The following is a 20370-nucleotide window of genomic DNA, read 5'->3' on the forward strand; positions in this document are numbered from 1 at the left end:
CTCCTGATGGAATGAGCTCCCTATCACTAACGGTGTGTTCACACCGAACGCGATGGACGCGAATAGAGCGTCAGGTTTACATGTAAAGTCAATGGAAAGGCGCAATGACGCGCGATTGCGGGTCCCGCGAAAATTCGGAAGCAGATTTGCGTCGCGAAAACGCCAAAACGCGTGAAACGCGCGTCAGTGTAGCGCGTCTGGCGCGTTTGACTCGCGAATAAAACCACGCGCGTGAGTTTTTGTGTTGCATTTTGTGCATACGCGCGTTTCGCGTCTACCGCTCGAGTTGGAAAAATCTGAACTCCAGCGTCAAATCGCGCCGCGACAACCAATCAGGAGCCTGGTGACGTGGCTGTTACCTAGGTCAAAGGGGCAGATCCAGCCAAAGCCTTTCATACTTCAATGGAGGGGAAGGCTAATCAATGCGGTAGCAAACAACTCGGAGCTGTACAACACCAGCTGCTTTCAGTACCGAGACAGGAATAAAAAGGACCGAGCTTGGAGGAAGATATGTGAAGAGATCGGGCAACCTGGTAAGTTCATTCATTTCTCTTTTGAAAGTTTTCACTGACCCGGGAAGCCGCACAAAAGCTAGCAAGCCACCGCTATTTTCCCACTGACGTACAAATACCGTTCTGCTTTTATGCATGTTATCATTTAGGAATATATTTTATTGTTTATTAATAAACAGCACACAGTGGTCCCGCTGTTCATCCGTCACTGCTTTGCTTTTTCGCTGATTTTTTATTGCACAGTACAGCATTGCATTCTGCAGCCTGATTGACAAATCTCCTGCGCTTGCCAAATTTATCACGTTTGGTTTTGATAACCATCGCGTCCAATAGAAAAAACAGCACAAAAACACCCATAACTATGAGCCTCATTCGGAAATAGACACCTGCACCGTGAGGGAAAAAGGCGCACGAAAGTGGCGGGCAGATGAAGACAAACCGCGGCATAATAATACTTTTACGTTTTGCAATCTACAAAAGGTTTGCACTTTGAGAATCAATTGTGAGAACTGTGACCAGGGGCTAGTTATTCTGAGAACCCCTGCAATAAATGAGGGACCACTGTCTACTCTACGATTATTATATCCAACCTGTTAACATTTAATACTGTATTGATAGAACCAACTGATTCTGCAGCAGAGCATCCCCAGTCCCTGAGCTCCTGCTGCTGCACCCACAGATATGTACAGCAAGCACTGATACCTTTTTAGTCGGTGGGATTCCCTTGTGATCACCTTTACTAAATATCTACAACCAATCTGATTATATCCTGTTATTGTTTTTGTTTTTTTTTCAATGTTGAAATTAAAATCTAGTAGCAGCCTTCTCATTTCTTTGTGTTTTGTGCTGTTTTACAGGCCCACAGAGGAGGACGGCTCCGAGGCAGATGAGGGACGGGTCCCAGGACGGTCCATCGGCGGTGGAGCTGGCCATCCTGGAGTCCCTGAAGAGGCCACACCAGTCTCCAATGGAGCATTTCCTCCTCAGCCTTGTTCCTGCTCTGGAGAGCAGCTGGTCCTTTTTATTCCTGTCTCTCTGTAAATTCTTATATTTTATATATTTATGTTTAATGTTTTTCTGTTTGAGACTTTTAATATTATTTCAAATAAATGTTTATAATGACTAATGTCTCAGTTCTACTACACAGCAAATGTTGGCACACAACTTGACACATGTAGAATTTATTTCATATTATACTAATGACAAAATATACTGATACAGTGGGATGCAGAAGTTTGGGCAACCTTGTTAATAGACATTATTTTCCTGTATAAATCGTTGGTTGTTACAATAAAAAATGTCAGTTAAATATCATACAGGAGACACACACAGTGATATTTGAGAAGTGAAAAGAAGTTTACTGGATTTACAGAAAGTGTGCAATAATTGTTTAAACAAAATCAAGCAGGTGCATCAATTTGGGCACCACAAAAAAGAAATGAAATAAATATTTAGTGTATATCAATGTGTGTGTCTCCTATATGATATATGGGGTGCCTTTGTCTGGACGTGCTTCCCATCCAGAGCTGCACAGCACAGAGGAAAGTTCCAGCGCTCCTGGAATCCCTCTGTGATGGACCGCCAGTCTCCAGGTGAAGGCACAGCCATGAAGTCGTCCACTAGACAGTCCCAGATGGACGTCGCTGCCTGGGGGGTGATCTGGCTCACCGTGGACACACCGACTCTGAAACTGAACGCGATGGTCCTGAAGGAGTCCCCGGTGACAAGGAACCTGGACAAAATTGTTCAAAATCAGTATTATGTGTACTGCAGTTACAAAATACATTATTCAAATTCCAAAATACTTTTGTGATGTCAGATATAAATCACAAAACTTAAATCTTACATAAAACATTTTGTAATTATAAGGATAATTACAAAATGTATATTAGATAATATCTAAAACAGTTGTGTTTTGTTTTAACTTTAACATATCATAATTTGATTGGTAGCAACTTTCACAACTACAGTGAGCCAATCACTCATAATTCCTAAACATGTCAATCAGGTAGGAATGAAGTAAGACATTAATAGAAATAAAGAGTTGTGTGTTGACATGTAGCCCTTTCCTTGCTTAAATCATTAATATTTTTGAAAAATTAATCTGTGATAAGACAGCTTATCAAGATAGAACCATGTAACTAGAGATGAACCAAACTGTTCACAGTTTTATCTAACTCTGTTTTAATAAAGGCTGTGACCCCTGCTATAGAGTCTGACAGCTGCAGGGATTATATACAAATATTCAACTATCCCAGAATTAAACCAGGTCTAAATAAAAAGGAGTGAGTATCACTACAAAGGTTAACTCAGTGGTCCTAATGCTACAGTTTGATATCAGCAAACACCGAGTGCATACATTGATGTGACACCACAGCCATGCTATCATGCAAACACTGATAACAGCATAAATCGAATTAAATCGGGACTTGATGAGAGCTTCTGAGTATCACTAGAAATATTATAAAGAGTCGTCTCTGTACCACAGTTTGCTTTCAGTAAACACCGACAGCATTCACTGTTAGCATAGCACATCCATGTTAGCAGTGTATAACTGGATGGATTAGCATATTAGCACAGATATCAATAAAGGACTACCGTATTAAATAGTTTTACTAACCTCAGGCAGACGGACAGGCGCTCTGCAGGTGGGATTGAGCGTCTGTAGTTGGTGTTTAAGCGGGCGATGCTGGGACCGACGAGGGAAAGCAGGTCCTCAAACTGGCCGACGGTGATAGCGCTGGAATCGGCCGTCATCCAGGCGCAGCTCCTGGAGCAAGTGGTGAAACTCACCAAACTGCTCATGCCTCTGGAGGACCTGATGGACCCAGGTACGGCGAGGACGTCTTTTACGCCGCTGCTCTGCTCTCCACAGTACATAGAGAAGGGAGACTCTCTCTTCAAGCGCTAGCTCGATAGCTGCCATCTTGCAAAGATACCGGTCTGGCACAACTCCCTCCCACATTCCTCCCACATTTCCGGTTCACGCACGTCAAAATATCATATTTTGAGGCGCGATGGATTTTTCTTGGACACGCGTTGAGACGCGAATGTACACGCGTCAAATTAGGGGCGTTTGGGGCGTTTTATTCGCGTCCATCGCGTTCGGTGTGAACACACCGTAAGGAACCGTCTGCAGACCCCAATGAAGGAGTCTCATTTTCAACGCTTGTATCAACAATCTCATTCTTTAGGTCACTACCCAAATCTTGTGTGAAAATAAGAATGTAGATTGAATTATGAACTGACAGCTTCATGTTAAGGCTCAGCTCCTTTTTCACTGCAACAGATCAATATAGTTTCTGCATGGTTGCTGATGCCGCACCAATCCATCTGTCAATCTCCCACTCCAGACCCCCCCTTACTTTTGAGCAAGATCCGCAAGATACTTAAACTTCTCTTAATCTCAGGGCAGACACACTACTCTTTTCTTGATGAGAACCACAGCCTCAGACTTCAAGGTGGCAATTCTCATTCCTGCCTTTTCTCCCTCCGCTGCAAACTGCTCCACTCTGAGCTGGAGGTCATCACCTGATGAAGTGAAAAGAACCACATCATCCTCAAAAAGCAGAAAGATGATCCCAAGGCCACCAAACCAGAGTTGAGTATTAGTATATTAAATCGTGACAGGTTTCTCTTCCATTGCTTTTAAACAATGGAAGTATCAAGCGTACTGATTGGTTAACCTTTCTTATTCTTATCTGACACTGACATCTAAATGTCAGATAAATGACACATAATCACTGACCAGTAATCTGCTACATTAAAACATTTGTTGTCTATTAAAAGATCATACTAAAAGATGAGAGAATGCGGGAAAAACAAAATACTGGCAAGAAAATAAAGTTACGACTTGGCTCGACAAAAACATCATTTAGGTTTGTCACATGAGCTGGATGCTATTAAAAGAGCTGTCATTTGTATTGGCAAGTGCTGCAGCTGGTTCAAGAGAATGACAACAGAAGAATGACTGTCAATAACAATGACTGTTTGAGGGGGATGTATAATCGTGTCAGTGTTGATGAACAGATTCCACAGTGACTAACTTTAATTCATTAAATTTCATTTCCAGACAATATCTTTCAGAAAATGTTTTGTTGTTGTGGTGAATATTCTTCCCCGTGTTCCCCAAATTTCACTACCTTGGCTTACTAAGTCATCAACACTTTCCCATTATTAAATACAAAAACAGTAATGTGTGACCAGAGATAGCAATCCGATTACTTTTTTCAAGTAACGAGTAAAGTAAGGGGTTACTATTGCAAAAACGGTAATTAGATTACAGTTACTTTCCCGTAGGAACGCTGCGTTACTGCGTTACTAAAACCGTGATTTTGTTTTTGCAAGAACGTCTCATGACAGTGACATAAGCGAGTGCGACATTTGTGACAACAGCTGTGTGCAGATCAATAATGGATCATATATCGAGTACGGGAGAGAGTATGAGCGTGCAGCGTTTAAAGCGTGGAAGTACTGACCTTACTTTAAGTTTGATTCCATAAAAAGTGACAAAAACATTAGTGTCCGTTGTGCGTGGGAAGAAAATGTTATTTTACAGCGAAAAAAAACCCCTAAACAAGCACCGAGTGCACTATGACGTAATGGGAAATTCACAGAGAAACTCGCAGATTCTTCCACTGACCGCTGCAGCACACCTGCACCAGGGTAAACCTCCGCCTACCCTGCTCCTGCTTTACAGGTGAAAATAGAGCAACAGGACCGCTAGTCTTTGATGTTATTTATTTTCTGCTGTGTTTTACTTGCATCTATTTGAAAGAGTGAGTGTAAACACACACAAAAAATATTTTATATGCTGGAATGTGCAGAAAATAGGTTGAATAAATTAGTTTAACATTTAAAGTCAGAGAATGTTGCATATAATTAAATTTTTGCTTGATGCATAAAGTTAAAAGATTAAAACTAATAAAACAAGTTTTAAAAAGAGACTTTTCCATTTGATTACATTTTGTATGATTGATTATGCAGAAAAAGTAGAATTGGCCTGACAGATCTATCGCTTTATCACCTATTCAGGTTGTAAATTGTGCTTTTAAGTAACTAAGTAATAATTACTTTTGAAAATAAGTAATCAGTAAAGTAACGGGATTACTTTTTTGGGGAAGTAATCAGTAATTAGTTACCGATTACTTTTTTCAAGTAACTTGACCAACACTGTGTGTGACTGGCACTAATAGTTGGAGGAAATTAAAAGGGGGAAAAAAAGAAAAAAGAAAAAAAAAAAAAGACTCAAGTGGTACATCTTTTATTCCCAACAAAATCACGTCCTTTGAACCGCCACCCCAACAGCATTTACAGCATGAAACACAATTACGCTAAAGAGCACAATTTATACAAATTCACTATTTCAAGAGGAGCAGTTTGAAGCTTTAAATACTTTGTTATAAAAAAACGCTGCAGCACAAAATACAATTCCTCCTTTTTAAAGTGCCAACTGAAACACTGTTTGACCTGACTGATCATTATGGAGCAAATGTTCATTGCACTGTGCAGTGGATGCAGAATAATGGCACAATCGGCCTTTAGGTTGGTTTGCTATGAGCCTCGCTTCACTCTATAATTGTGTTTGCCAAAGGGCAACTCTGCTGGGGAAATGAAGGCTTGATTGTACAACCAAAACAGGAAGAGAATAAAGCGTTTTTCCGGTAGCTTTCTCCAGGTAGTAGACACGGAGCACATTTAACAGGCAGAGTAACTGTGGAAACGAGATCTTCACTAATTAGCTGAGCGCAATAATTATCTTAAATAATAAACCCGTGTTAACTACCTGACTAACAACTACAAAACCTAACCCAATCGAGTATTTTAATGACAAATGGACCTCAGTCTTTATGGTATTGTTTTTATTAAACCTGGTTATAAAAGCATGTGTCACCCACTTATTGTTTGGGGCTATGTCTGTCAAGGAAACATTTCTAAAGCCTGTGCCGCTAATCTAATGCCGTCATCCCTCATCCCTCGTCATCGCTTTCTTTCTTCACCAAGTCTTTTCATCCAAGTTTTGCGCCAGAGCTGCTTTTGTTTCTGAGCAGCTACAAGCTGTTGAACCTCAACAAAAGCTCTTATGTGATGATGTTGATAATAATACCAAGACATACTGCCAGTAAATAAGTAACTCAAAGACAATCTGTATCTTCTCAAGTGGAAAAGGGGCCAAAAATACTGCAGCAGTGAAATCACAGACGTGTGAACATACAATTCCACAGAGAGATCAATAGTGTTGTGTCATTGCTCTAAGGTATAATAAGGTGAGTAAGCAATTTAAGGACCGTCAGTCTAGAGGTTGCTGCAGTGAACAAAGACTGCAGTGGCTTGTGCGATTACCACAGTCATTTAGTGCAACTCAACTAAGCGGCGTTTGGGATAAAGACACGAACCTCACTTTGGATTCACCCAGCCATCTTCCTGAACTTCATCCATGGATGCATGGCAATTCCAAGGACTATTATACTCCTACCCTCTTATGTGAGAAGTGAAACTCCTGCTCCAAATGACCTGGTTCCCTGTGTGTGCTGTTGACAGTGGCAATGATTATAGTGGTAATGATGATGATGATGACAGTGATGGTGATGAGTATTAACAGGCTAGTTGGGGAGGGGGGGAGAGTTCCCGTGGCTGGGTAGAAAACAGCATTGCTGCGCCAGGCTAGACAGACCACTCCTTTGACATCGTGTCACATTGGGAGCAGATTATCTTCTCTTCCCCTTTTCCTTCTTTTCTGTTTTCGTTGACAGCCTCCTGTCAGAGAGCTTTAGTGAACCATTCACAGGTGACAGCCTCTGACTCTGCCTCTCTCCATCATGCTCACACTCCCGCTTCTGCCCCCCCACTCGGCATCTCTGCGTTTTGTCTTTCCTCTGTATATCTGCGCACTCTCCTTCACCTGCATCTCTCCCCTCTGAATCTCTCTCACTTCTCTCTCATACTTGTCCTGCTCCCCCATGGGGTAATTGCTCGGAGCCCGGCTTCCATTTTTATGACTATAATCGAGGCCAGAATGCTTATGCCTCTAGATTTCTCCTTGCCTGTGTCACAGCAGCAGCACCAGGCAGAGGAAGGCAGATAAGACCCCGAGAAGTGGAGAAAATCACTAGTCGATAGTAATTAGAATCCTTATTTCGCCTATGGAAGTGGAACAGACACTATCGCCTACGGAGGGAACTCAACCTTTCTGTGGGCTTAGGGCATGGAAATGCATAATGGCCAAAAAACCCACTGCCTCTGAGCTTTTCTCTGACCCCAACTATTAACTCCTTAAGCTGGGTCACTTGGACAAAGATGACTTGGGCTTCATTAAAACAAGACAGAAGCTTTCATGGGTATCTCAAGTGAGTAATATTTCAGCCAGCTCATCAAGCCTTTAACAGGGTAAAGTTGTAGCACTGAAAGCAAGGTCAGTTCCTGAGCTCTGAAGAATGCCAGCGTGCGTGTGTCTATGCCTGATTTGGATGAAATCAGGGTCACAGACTGTAACTTCAGTTTACCACAAAAAAGCAGAAGGCAGACAGATTTTTCATGTGTAATTGACTCCAACAAAGTGGGAAAATTCCACTGTGGTGATGGTGGTGGTGTTTTTTTGTTTTGTTTTTGTACGGTGGTGTGTTGGAACACAACTTTTTGCTAGTTGTGCCATGCATATAGCCATGTCCAGGCACAGCTAATAACAGCATTACTCTAACAACAAAGCTTTATAATGGAGGAGGAACGGGAGTGCAGCAAAACGTTTCATTTCCAAAAATCAACACACCACAATCTTAATATTACTCATTTGCTCGAGGGACACGTCTCTGCAATGCTTGAGGCAGACTAATTCTGAAACCACTGATACTGGTCTATCAGTCTAGCCATGATAGAGCAGCTGTGGTTGTGGTTACCACATTTGAGTGTTACTACAGCATGTAGCGCCACATATTTTATTTGGCAGATTTTTATGCTGATGCCCTTCCTGATACAACCTCCAAAGAACTACAGTTTCCTCCTGGGATCAAACTAGGGATCTTTTCACTTGTTAGGTAAATGTGTAAACCACTGCATTATGGATCCACTGAGTAGCAGCAGCATTTTTTGTACAGAATCCCTCATTAAAATAGCTCAACAGTCGGCACTGCTTTAGCCCAACAGGTTGAGTAGGCGAACTATTAGGCAAAGGTTTGAATCCACCCCAGAGGCATTTGCGTCGTCTCCCCCCTGCTCTTTGTCTACTTCTTTGAGCTTTCCTGTCATAATAAAGGATAAAAAAAAAAAAACAGTCCCCCTCCTGAAAAAATGCCTCAACAGCAACGCAGAGCAAGCGAGAGGAAAGAGGGGAAAGGCCAGGAAGTAAAGTGGGAATGTTGAGCAGGAAAGGATCGGCTCCTGCAGTCTCTTTAGTGTGGAACCTCTTGTATACATTTAGTGCACTTGCAAATGTGTATTGTGTAACATATTACTGCATGAACTATACTCACAATATACAACAGTAAATCATATTTGTAATAGAGTAACATCAGCAAACAATCAGTCTTTTCCAAAATAAAGGATAAAGAAGTAAATCAGCTCCAACCTGAAGCTCCTACTGCTTTAAAAACATTTTGAAGTACTGCCTGAACTGCTCATGAGCACGAATTTTAATGGAAAAATACTCAAGTACTGCAGATATAATAGAAGAATTATTATATTATTCCACAAAAAAGTTTGAAGAAAAAAAAATTCCGTGCTTTATAACTTCTAAAAATACAAATAATAAAACACAGTTTGGCATTTCAAGGTTTAAGTTAATAACAGGTCAACTATGCACAGACTTTACGTGTACAGCGTGCACGCTGTCAGGAAAGCGCAAACGTTATCGTCACCCATCATCCTTCCCCCTCTGTCTGTTTCTGCAACCTACTTAATACTAACATACCTAAAAATAGGTATACCGAGGGCCCACTAGAGAAGTGTTTGTATAAGAAGTACTTGGTGCTGATGAGATCGAAGCTGATGCAACGAAAGGACCCTCCTTTTCTGCAGCTATTTCTCTCAAGGGAGAAGCAGTAGAAAGCAGAGATTAGGTCAAACTGATCAATGAGATGGCCCTTTAAAGACCTGACCTCTACCTCATTAATGCCTGCGCAGTGGATGTCATGGCTTCCCACTCAGACAGCCAAAGAGCTCCTATATAGCTGTTTCAAGTCTCAATTTGGCTTGTTTTTAAAGGCTGCTGACAATGGTGTCTGATGCAGCCACCATTATTCACCAACAATCACTTTAACGTTATAAAAGGTTTTCATTTACATTTTACAGTATGTGTATTTACATGAAATGCACTTACTTACTAAATTACCCAACTACCTTACCAATGAGCTCCCAGAGAATAGATCGCAGCCATCATCTCTAAAATAATCATTTTAATAACCACCAAATGTGACACTATTTAATTTAAATTTAAAGGACACTGTTGTAAGAAGCCCATCTCTTGGCTTTAGGATGTTTTCAGTATTTCACAGCTTGCGTAACTCTCCCTATAATCTGTAATGCCATTGTCTCACATATCAAAATAACAACAATCATAAATTCAATTTGCATTGTAGTCTACCAACATAATGGAATTATTTGAGTAGACACATACACATTCCTGTTAGGTTATCCACTCATACAACACTTTATTTGGGTACAATGGAAACTAAAATTACTACACCACTACAACATCCTTTGACACACAACCTACTAGGGCTGTTCGATATAACGATATATATCGGATGACGATATAAAAACGTCTATCGTTTCATTTTACGCTATCGTTTGTTTCGTGGTGTCGCAAAAATAATCTGTTTACGGCAATATTTTTTCATCGTTTTGATGGTCACTGTAGTGGCTATATTAATTTCTTAAAGTTCTCTATTTCTCTTATATTTAAAATAACCACATTACAGACAGACAAGCGCCTGTTTTTATGTGTTGTGGTTAGCAACAACGACGGTAACAGCATCGCGTGTCTGCTTGTTTATGTTCCACATAAACCTTTCACAATAAAGCTCAAGATCCTGTTGAGACTTTTCAAAATAAACTGAATCACGTGAAAGAGCAGATTGTTTACGGATGAGACGTAAAAAAGAGCCGCCAGGTGCTAAAAAATAAACCTTAGCATCAAACGTTAGAACCGGCTTTTCCCCGCAGAACTCTGTAATAAATACTCTCAAAGAAAACAGCAGCCGTTACAACTTATGTCTAAAAATGTATCGTTTCATGCATCGGTTAAAACACTGGACTCCAGCTACATGACGCCCAGCTGGAAACACTTCCCGCAAGTCGAGATTCACAGAATTTACAGAAAAGGTTACATTTTTGTGATTTATATCGTTATCGGACGATAGAATTTTTATATCGGGATATGAGGTTTTGGTCATATCGCATAGCCCTACAACCTACTTTATGTAAAACTAATGCAAATTGTGTTCTGATGCTACAAAAATTACAACTGGAAAGAAAACAGAATATTAAATGTCAAACACATGCTCTTCACGAATACACACGAGTTAAAAATACAGTTGGAGAAGAACAAAAACCATAATTTTCTATTTATTTTTTTTTTCCTTTCACCAATAGAAATTGAAATGAAAAAGGGACTGGGGCTTTCGTGGCCCTTTTATAGCAGTTTCTAGTCACTCTGACCAATCGAAACGCTTTAGATTGCGACCCACATTCAACCATTCATATAGCACTTTATTCTATGCACTTTAAGCACTTAATCTACCTCACATCCATGGCTATTTTAGAAGGAGTTAACCTAACAAGCATGTCTGATCTGTGGGAAGACGCCGGCGGTAGCTGGAAGAAACCCATGGAGGCACAGGGAGAACATCCAAACTCCACACAGAAAGTTACCCAGACAACCAGGAAGTTAGAGCCTTCACGGTGTCATGTGACAGGAATAACGTCTGCACTAAATGATTCATTAAACTCAAATGTACAAAACAAACAACATGTTTAAAGTAGAAACAAATATTATTTCCTCTTATGTTGCTTGTTCAGAGCAGGTACTTGTGCGTCTAAACTGCATTCAATTAATTTAGGTCAAATGTTTTGATAATCATACTGAATATCGTGAGCCACGTTCAGCTATATAATGAGTAAGGTGATGCTCACCTACAGATGAATCTCTGAACAAGCACGCAGCTGTGCATCCAACCCCAAATTCTTTGGAATTTACTGAGAAGATGAGCGAGTATTCTTCCGAAGGAGATGCAACTTGCCTGGATATGCCTGAATAATGCGGAACAAATATATATAGATACATACGGGAAAGACCTGTAGTTTTAGTCTCTTTTAATTTGGTCAAATTTGTTATTATTACAAGAGTGAAGAGGTGTTGGCACATTCGATTATTAAGACTGGGAGGCCTACATAGTTAACCGTGTTCTGAACTCCTCAAATCTTGCCCCATGTAAATTACCCATCTATAATTAAAAAGAAATACTCAAAATCCTAAAAACTTACCGCAAAATAAAGATTTAAAACAATAAAAACTCAACAGAAACAAGCTTATCCATTCAGTAAACAAACCTAAATTAACATGAAGTGAACGTAAAAATAAAAGAACTGAAATCAAATCAAATAATGAAAAACACCAAATTATAATTAGTCTGGTCTGAATGAGTGCCAATGCTGCCCCATTGCTTTAATTAGCCCTAAGACAGATTTAAAGATTTAAAAAATAAATAAATAAAAATAATAATCATCCCTTTGGTTAAATTAAATTCTAATTCAAAGATAGGTCTGAAGATTGAGAATTTATGAAGTTAATACTGAATAACAATACAGTTCATTTGCTATGAGTTGACTCAAGCTTGAGAAACAGCACGCGTGCTTCTCAGAGGCAAATAAGAACGAGCTGCAAGAAATACTTTGACATTTAAACACTGGATCTGTAATAAACCATTATGGATGTGTCATCCAGATGGTGCTTGCTATTAAACAAGCACAGAGCACAAACAGGACTCCAGGAGCTACAGTGCAACACAACCAAGTCCTAAAATTACAGGCTAAAGAAAGCAAAGGGGGAAAAAGAGAGGGAGAGAGAGGCTGATGTTTGCAAGTAGTTAAAAGGAAAGAGAGAGTGCGACATGTCCAAGTGAATAAACACCAACATGTTGGTGAGCCTTTCCTTCTTTGGGCATCTGGGCAAAGGCTGTGCAGCTGTAACTACAGCAATGACAAAATGAAATTTCCAAGGAGAACGAAGAGGAGGGAAGACGAGGAGTGAACGAGACTAGTCAAAGAGAGGAAACTCTGCTAAATAAAGAAGCAGAACAAAGACAAAAAATAAAAGATGCAGCCTTAACACAATAAACACTTACCAAACACTCCTGTCAAGCACTTTCATTCCTTAGCTTCAGCCCTAACCACAAACATGGCTACAAAACATGCATGTTTACATCCACAGCGCGATCCCTCGAAGGTTTCTCTCAACAATCACAGGAAAACCTCACATATAAGTAGAGGACGGAAAAAAAACCCGAAACCCTAACTACCCTCGTCTCTGACCTTCTACGCATTTTCCTTCGCACTCATCCCTTTATTCATTTCTCCAACTCTGTCCTGCATAAACTCCGAGGAGAACTATAATTTTAAAGTATCGACTCTTCGGCAGGAATCCCCGTCGAGCCATGCCTCCAGCCAGTCATTCTAAAAGCAACAGCTCAGGCAGGCTACTCGCCCTTCCTGCTCGCCTGCATGGATATCTGCTCCAACCGGATGAGCCACCAAGGATTATTCTAAGGAAGGAAGTGACAATGACAGGTGCTCCCTCCTTCCTTCCTTCCTTCTTTCCTTCCTTCCTTCCTCACACATGTAAACAATACCCACTTTCCTGCAGCAAGTCTTAATAGCACTCGTGCAGTCCTTTTTTTAAAAAGTTTTTTAATAATAAAATGAAGGAAAACCATTAATCATTCTCAAACTTTAGCTCAACATGAGCGTAGTTCAGGAAATGTATGCAAGATTTCACACAAGGGAATTCAAATTATTAATAATGATCAAAATCTCTGTAGCACATTATGCCCTGTGCTGGATTCCCAAGAAGTATGAAGGACTGGAGTGAAGCCAGAAAGAAAAAGGAGTGTGTGTAAAAAACCAAAGGGGGCGTGGATGAATCACAGAGGGAAACAGAGTGAGTCAGAGGGCACGTCTCTACTCAAGCTCTCAATCCCTGCTAGAGATGATCTTTCTAGTTGTCCTCTGATACAAGCCAGGCCATAACTGCAGGCGATAAACCATGAATCGCTTTCTTTGTCAAGCTTCCTCCACTTCACTTTTTTTCACAATAGAATAAAGCAAATAAAAGTCTATGATGAGGATTCGGCTGTAAATGAAAATCTTTTCATCATCTCACACGTTGAGATGTGACCACTTTCAACGTTAAGTTATACAATTACAGTGTTAACATGTTGTGTGACACAAAATAAGTGGGGGGAAAAAAGCCATGCATACATTTCTGAAATGTCCCAATACAAAATAATGGTTCATAAACGCTGTAACTGTGCTGTAATATCAGAGATTTAACATGAAGCAAAGGGGCTTTTAGCACAGTGTGAGTGGAAGAAACCCACTACCTGCTCTTTGACGGAGGCCAGGATGTTGTTGGCGGTGTTGTCAGCCTCCATGTTGCGGCCAGTTGAACTGTCGCGGATGGTCAGCAGAAGCCCCTCCTCCGTCACTGGGCTCTGCTCAGGAGCTGGCATTCCTCCTGCTGGGACACACGCACACACATATACACACACACACACACAATGCTCTGGTCACCACAGGCGCTCGGCTAAAAGTCTTGCACACATACCGGACTGGGTGCGTGCGCGTGCGAACACACGCAGGCAAAGCGATGCTGAGAAGTGGAGGCGCACCACACCAGCAATGCACAAACATACACCCACACATGCCATATGGCCCAAACAAGAAAAGGACTGTCAATGTTTTATGTCTGTGACAGTGCAAATGAATGCCATATGGTCTTGAGACAACACACGACTTAAATAATGATTTATGTATGAAATTTAGTCATATAAAAATCCAACACAAACAAAAGGAAAGCCAGCGATTCTGGTGAGGCCAAAAAATGGAATGGAAATTTCAATCTTAGCAATGCAAAAGTTGCCCTAACATGTGTGTCCACAGGTGACTTTTCTCTGTATTACTGGATGTATTGGAGATGTTGCAAGAGATGCGAGAGGGCAGGCCTTTGGAAAAAGGTGATAAGGTGTTTCTGAACTGAAATGAGAAAGTGGAACAAATAGTTATGATCTCATTATTTCTGTTGGCGGAGACAGCGTCAAGGGAGCTTTGCTTGAGGTGGATCCAGATTCACCAGAGAAGACAGTTAAAGGCTGTGATGGCTGTGTCACACCAAAAGCAAGGGGGTCTAATAAACACAGAAGATGCACGACTGAGATACTGCACTGCTGGTGTAATCTACAAGCATGTAGTTTTGCAGGTCCCGAAACATGTGGACGAAATGTGATCCAGAGGTATTCTGGGAGAGCGTCACCAAGGCAGTGTGAGACATTCAATGTTTCTGAGATGTGAAGAATCACATGCCAGCTCTGGTATTACAGATTAATGCTTCACTAACACCAAGTATGTTAAGTATGTAATATATGTAATGTCCTGCATACCACGTTACATACATCCTCTGATCAGTCACCAAGGTACTTTGCTTGTTCACTTGCAGTTTACAACACAGTGCTCCACTACCTCCCACCACATCCCTCAACTGCAGCCTTTGAACCAGGACATTCCATGTTATTCCCAGAAAAGCCAGAAATGGGAAACTAGAAAATTTGAGCTCCTCCTCCCTGACTGCTGCACACATACACTCACACACAGAGGAAAACACTGACAGGACTGACTGAGGGCATATTTTGAAAACTCACAGAAGTTGCCAACCTATTCAGGATGGAAAGAAAACTCTTCTGCTTTTCTTTTAATTAACAGGCTGCAATTAACTATGCAGGACAGATATAACGGTACATGACATGTTTATCACGGTATATTCTATAAAAACAGGATTTAACATTCAATCTTCCATTAAAAAAAAAAACTAAATAAATAAAAAAATGACTTGCCAACAAAAACACTAAAGAGTGAAAATATGACCAAAATCTGTGTATATAATCTCAGTATTTCTCAGCAGGCTAAACTTGTCCAGACTAGAGCAGACTTTAGGAAAGAGAACCAAAGAAAACAACATCCAGGAAGTACAGCAAACCTTGCTGAAGGCACCATAAGAAAGAAGGAAAATTTGTGATGGGTGTAGAAGCCTACCACTGAAATCCCCCATTATATTTGGTCTACAATGATTTCACTGTGCTTATCGTTGACTTTTCAGCAGCTGTGAAATACAAGTGAAGACAGCGAAGCTGCCAACCTACCACAGTCCTTAAAAGCACATGGCTGACTGGTTCTTCAACATTTCTTTGTATTGCCCTCCAAACGAGGGAGGGAGGAAAAACCTCACTGTAAGCCTGGTGGGTTGAAACTTGGGTATTTCAGGCCCTTAAACAGTTCAAAGAACAAGTACAAAGCTGAAAAGTAGGTAAGAAGCCAAGAAGGCAGACCCAATCTGTGCAGATTTCAAGGCTGTCATTAGTTTAATGCGCAAGGACCACACTGCGTAGTTCCTCCAGAATAAAGATGACCTCATTGTGGTCAAGATAAAGAAGCAAGCCAGTGTCTAATTATTACTGTTATAATTGTTTCCTTTGACTAAGCAGAATACAAACAGCCTGCATGACAGCAAGACTAAAGAAAACTGAAAATGAATTTCATCAACTGTCAGACTTATCTACCTATTCAACATGGAATAATAAGCCTCTCTTTTACTAGACATCCTTTTCTAGTCAAAGCTAAATCTCCCTGTAAGCATTATAATCCTCAGTGTCTCCTAGTCTGCCAAGAAAAGTCTTAGTCTGACCCCACCCTGACACACTGGATCACATGATCTGATCTACTGACCTCAGACTTGGCCACTCCTCTCAGCTTCTTAAACAACACCTCTTCTGGTGACCGTTTCCCAAACTAAATGTGGTTCATACTGAAAGGACATAAAGGGAAAATGAGTGTGCCACAGGGTTTGAAAACTTATTTCTTCTAATGTGTCAAAACCTAAATGAAGGGTTTTTTTTAAAGGGGATAGCAATAAAGAAAGCTGAGGCAGAGCTTCAAGTTCATATACAGCCTTTTTTCCCCCTCCATTCCCCCCCCCCCCCCAATCAGTTTCATCTACAGTCATGAATTAATCAGTCCTTGGATCACTCGAAAACCACCCGTGTCTAGTAACACCTTCCCCAACAAGCGCTGCGGGAGAAAAACTATTATCTGTCACTAGCAATCGACGTGCAGAAGAAAAAGGGTGACTCTGAGAAGTCAGAGTGAAGAAGGAAACCTTTGTTAGAGTTTTGCATGTTTACCCGTCTCATATTTCTGCTAGGAAGCATTTTGGGTTATAACTGCCTACTTAAGGTTATGACAGACATTTTTCTGAAGATGTGTTTTTTCTTCTACTCACAATATTTGGAATAACTGAGGTGAAAGCCAAGGCTCGTTTGTAGATAAATACACAGTTTTACGGCATTCATGTATCTGCGAGTCTCTCAATAAACAACAAGCAAACTTTGCTCTAATCAAACATAACCACCAAGCAGAAATGTTTTGTGGTTTTGTTTTTGTATTTCTAACCGAATTAAAGAAATAAATCAATCTTCAGGCCCAGTAGTCAGACCCTTTTGTTGTGACACTATAAACTGTGGTGAGTTGAATTGTTTTCTTGCTAGTAATACTTGTTGACGAGACTTCATTTGGAGATCAATGTCTGATTTTCGCCATAACATAGCAAGAACTAGCCAGCCAATCAGAGCACGTTGGGTGTTTTGGGAAGTAGTCCTTAAAAAGCCAGGAACAAAGACCCACCCAAGAGCGAAAAGAGATGCTGAAGAAATGTTTCCTTTGAGAAAAATAATGTGTTATTTGAACATAAATGTCTGTGTCTGTCTGTAGATTGGCACTTTAGGTAAAAAGTAAGCAAGATGATATGTCGCTATATTAAGCATCTTGAGTTGCACACAGACTATGCAGTGAATAAGGCAGTCCGTGTGGATCAGGGACTGTCGACTCTGGCTTTTCCACATTCAGAGACTGCATTACGGGATAGGGATAAACTGGGAAAAAGGCTCCGAGCCACGTTTGTATTTGATGACAAGATATTATCTCTGCCTGCAAGATATGAAGCAGTGGAAGTTGAGCGAACAGTGTGCAGATTCTACTTTATTGTAACTGTCCCTGCTGGGTAGCTAGTTGGCCAGCTGTCAAGCTGTAAAGTCTGATGTCTCGTCAACAAAAACACTGCAAATAAATTAGCAGGATTTTCAGTTTATTGTCCTACTTGTACTAAAACTGTCTGCTGCTATACAATCTGATGAAAAACAAGTTAAAAAAATTAAATGAAATAAGCAGATGTATATCACAGCTCCGGTAATAACCTGTCACGATCCCTGGTTCAAACCTGGCAGGAAGCACACTGCGTATAGGAAGCATATTGAATCTGGGTGAAATCTGTCCCAGAACAAATATGCGTTTCCATCCAGCGGTGAAGGAGGGAGCAGCTGAAAAAAAAAGCCAGCACTGCTGTCAAAGTCACAGTGGTGAGGAGTTTATCTTGATGTCATTATACATGCACTCACTGGCCACTTTGTTAAGTACACCTTGCTAGAACTGGGTGGAACCAGTGTTTGCCTTTAGAACGGCTTTAATTCTTTATGGCAGTTGCCAGGAAGCATTGCTCAGAGAATGTGTTTCATATTGACATGATAGCATTACACAGTTGCTGCAGATTTGGCAGCTGAACATCCATGCTGTGAATTTCCCATTCAACCACATCCAAAAGGTGCTCTATTGGTGGCTGTAGAGGCCATTTGAGTACAGTGAACTCATTTTCAACTTCATTAAACCAAATTGAGGTGATACTCGGTGATATTTAGTTGGTAATAAGTGGGCCGAGCTATGCCAAAAAAAATAAAAAAATATCTCCCACACCATTAGACCAAAACAGTAGTACCCTCAAATCAGTCAATCTACCACTACCAACAATGATGACGTAAACTTTAAGTCATTTTCTTCCCCATTTTGATGCTTGGTTTGACATCTTTAACTAGCTCCTGCCATGTAATTGGCTACTTAGATTTCTACATTAACTAGCACCTGAACAGATGCACCCAAAAAAGTGGCAAATGAGCACGCACTGCTGTATTCAAATTAGTTTTCCCTGCAAAAGTATAATAAAAGCAACTGTTTTCCTTTAGACTATTTTTTTCTGAAATCCTCTTATTGTTTCTTATTTAAAGTTCCTTTTCAGCCCCTTTTACTTGCAAAGTTGATAAATTGCCATCACCTGAACACACGCGGTGTTCCTGTAATTGGTCCTGTACGTCAAACCCATTAGAACCATTATCTGTTGACTTTCAGGGAAGCAAATTTCTCTCCAGGGGGCTGAGTGACACCACATCACCGACATTCAGCACAGAAATGGAGACGAGCTGAGAAATGATAGTACATTAGCCTGAATTTCAATTGCAGGGAATCTCAAAGAAGCAGCAGTTGATTGCCTTGACTTGCTGAGCTAAAAGCAGCTGGGAAAAATCAATGGCACAAACACAGGCGAGAGCTACTTAAAGACCAGTTTTCAGGCTGAATTTTTCACTAAATGTATACTTAATATTTGTTGGAAATTACAGTTTGATAGTTAATGCACAACTTTAAATGTATTATGACACATGAAGACAAAAAGTCACATGAAGAACTTTGCCTTTTGAGCAGCACCCTATAAAAGACTTTTTACAGAACGTAGTAGTGAGTCTGAGTGGTTGTGATGCAGTGACTTGGACTGTCTCACAAGTTTTATCTTGCATTTCACTTTTCTCCGTCATGGCGAATTATTGTGTTTGTGGAGGTTGCACAAACTCCAGCCTGTCAGGACATAAAATCTGTGGTTTTTCCTAACAGGAAAACAAATGGAGCTAGATTTATGCTTGGATGCCATTCATGCTGCTGGTCAGATTCCCCCCACCCCCAGATCTGTAATGGAAACATGGGTGCAATAAGTCTGACGCAGATCCCAAAATCACAATACAAATGCCTCAAAATAATTAATTAATTTGTTCATGATCCAATTAGCCTCACTGAATTTGTGAATCTTTTTTGAAGTAATCAGGCCTGTTGCAAATCATCCCCCAATATTCCTGTTATTAGACAGAAAGCTTGTTTTCTAAAATACAATGAAGAGTCAGATGTGTAATTTTCAAACCAACGCGGTGTATGTCTGATTGCTGGTTGTCTCAGTGCAGCATAATCACACATGCATTATACAGTTTACCAAGGTTAAACAAACAAAAACCATGTTATGAGCATATCCAAGTTGCATTGATTACCGTATGTTGAGAGGACAATCTGACGAGTGAAATCATTTGATGTATTTCAAGTTATATTTTTAAGTAAGAAAAATAAATAAATAACCATTTGCTGTCAGGGCCATGCGACGCATGAATGCTTCCAGCTTATCTAGACTGACTTTTATTGTGAGGAGAAATTCAGTCCCATCACTAATCATTAATAATCTCGCAGGTACAACAACATCCCCAAAGACCCACAATACTAAATTGCTTCTTTTTTAACAGTGTATTGACTTTCCTGATGCACAAAACACCATCAAATTATGTCCAGCAGACGCTACAAAGACAGAGAGAGGTTCAAAAACACTTTTGAGGAAAGTTAAAAAAAAAAAAAAAAAAAAAAAAAACTCTCATTCACAACAGCAGCATTTCATTTTTAGGTATGG

The 20370-nt window shown here is 40.5% G+C and overlaps 2 protein-coding genes across 6 annotated transcripts in view; both read right to left on the reverse strand.

Moving 5' to 3' along the window:
• The window catches only part of LOC101470620 (plakophilin-4), a 92194-nt gene that overhangs the window by 56723 nt on the left and 15101 nt on the right, over window positions 1-20370 (reverse strand). For 4 of the 5 annotated variants that reach the window (XM_012920299.3, XM_014408274.3, XM_004555388.4 and 1 more), the window contains exon 2: window positions 14102-14238. In XM_012920299.3, coding sequence (XP_012775753.2) covers window positions 14102-14230 — 129 coding nt within the window. In that variant the 5' untranslated portion in view covers window positions 14231-14238. The remainder of the gene's footprint in view (window positions 1-14101; window positions 14239-20370) is intronic. The other variant, XM_023152635.3, reaches the window with a different exon arrangement.
• Window positions 1255-3494, reverse strand: LOC143412996 (uncharacterized). Its single transcript, XM_076875050.1, has 2 exons — window positions 3133-3494; window positions 1255-2244 (listed from the first exon to the last, which is right to left on the reverse strand). The coding sequence occupies exons 1-2, from the start codon at window positions 3390-3392 to the stop codon at window positions 1974-1976; spliced, it is 531 nt and encodes a 176-aa protein (XP_076731165.1). The 5' UTR covers window positions 3393-3494; the 3' UTR covers window positions 1255-1973.

This window comes from Maylandia zebra, linkage group LG16, assembly GCF_041146795.1.
Source record: "Maylandia zebra isolate NMK-2024a linkage group LG16, Mzebra_GT3a, whole genome shotgun sequence".
NCBI lineage: Eukaryota > Metazoa > Chordata > Actinopteri > Cichliformes > Cichlidae > Maylandia > Maylandia zebra.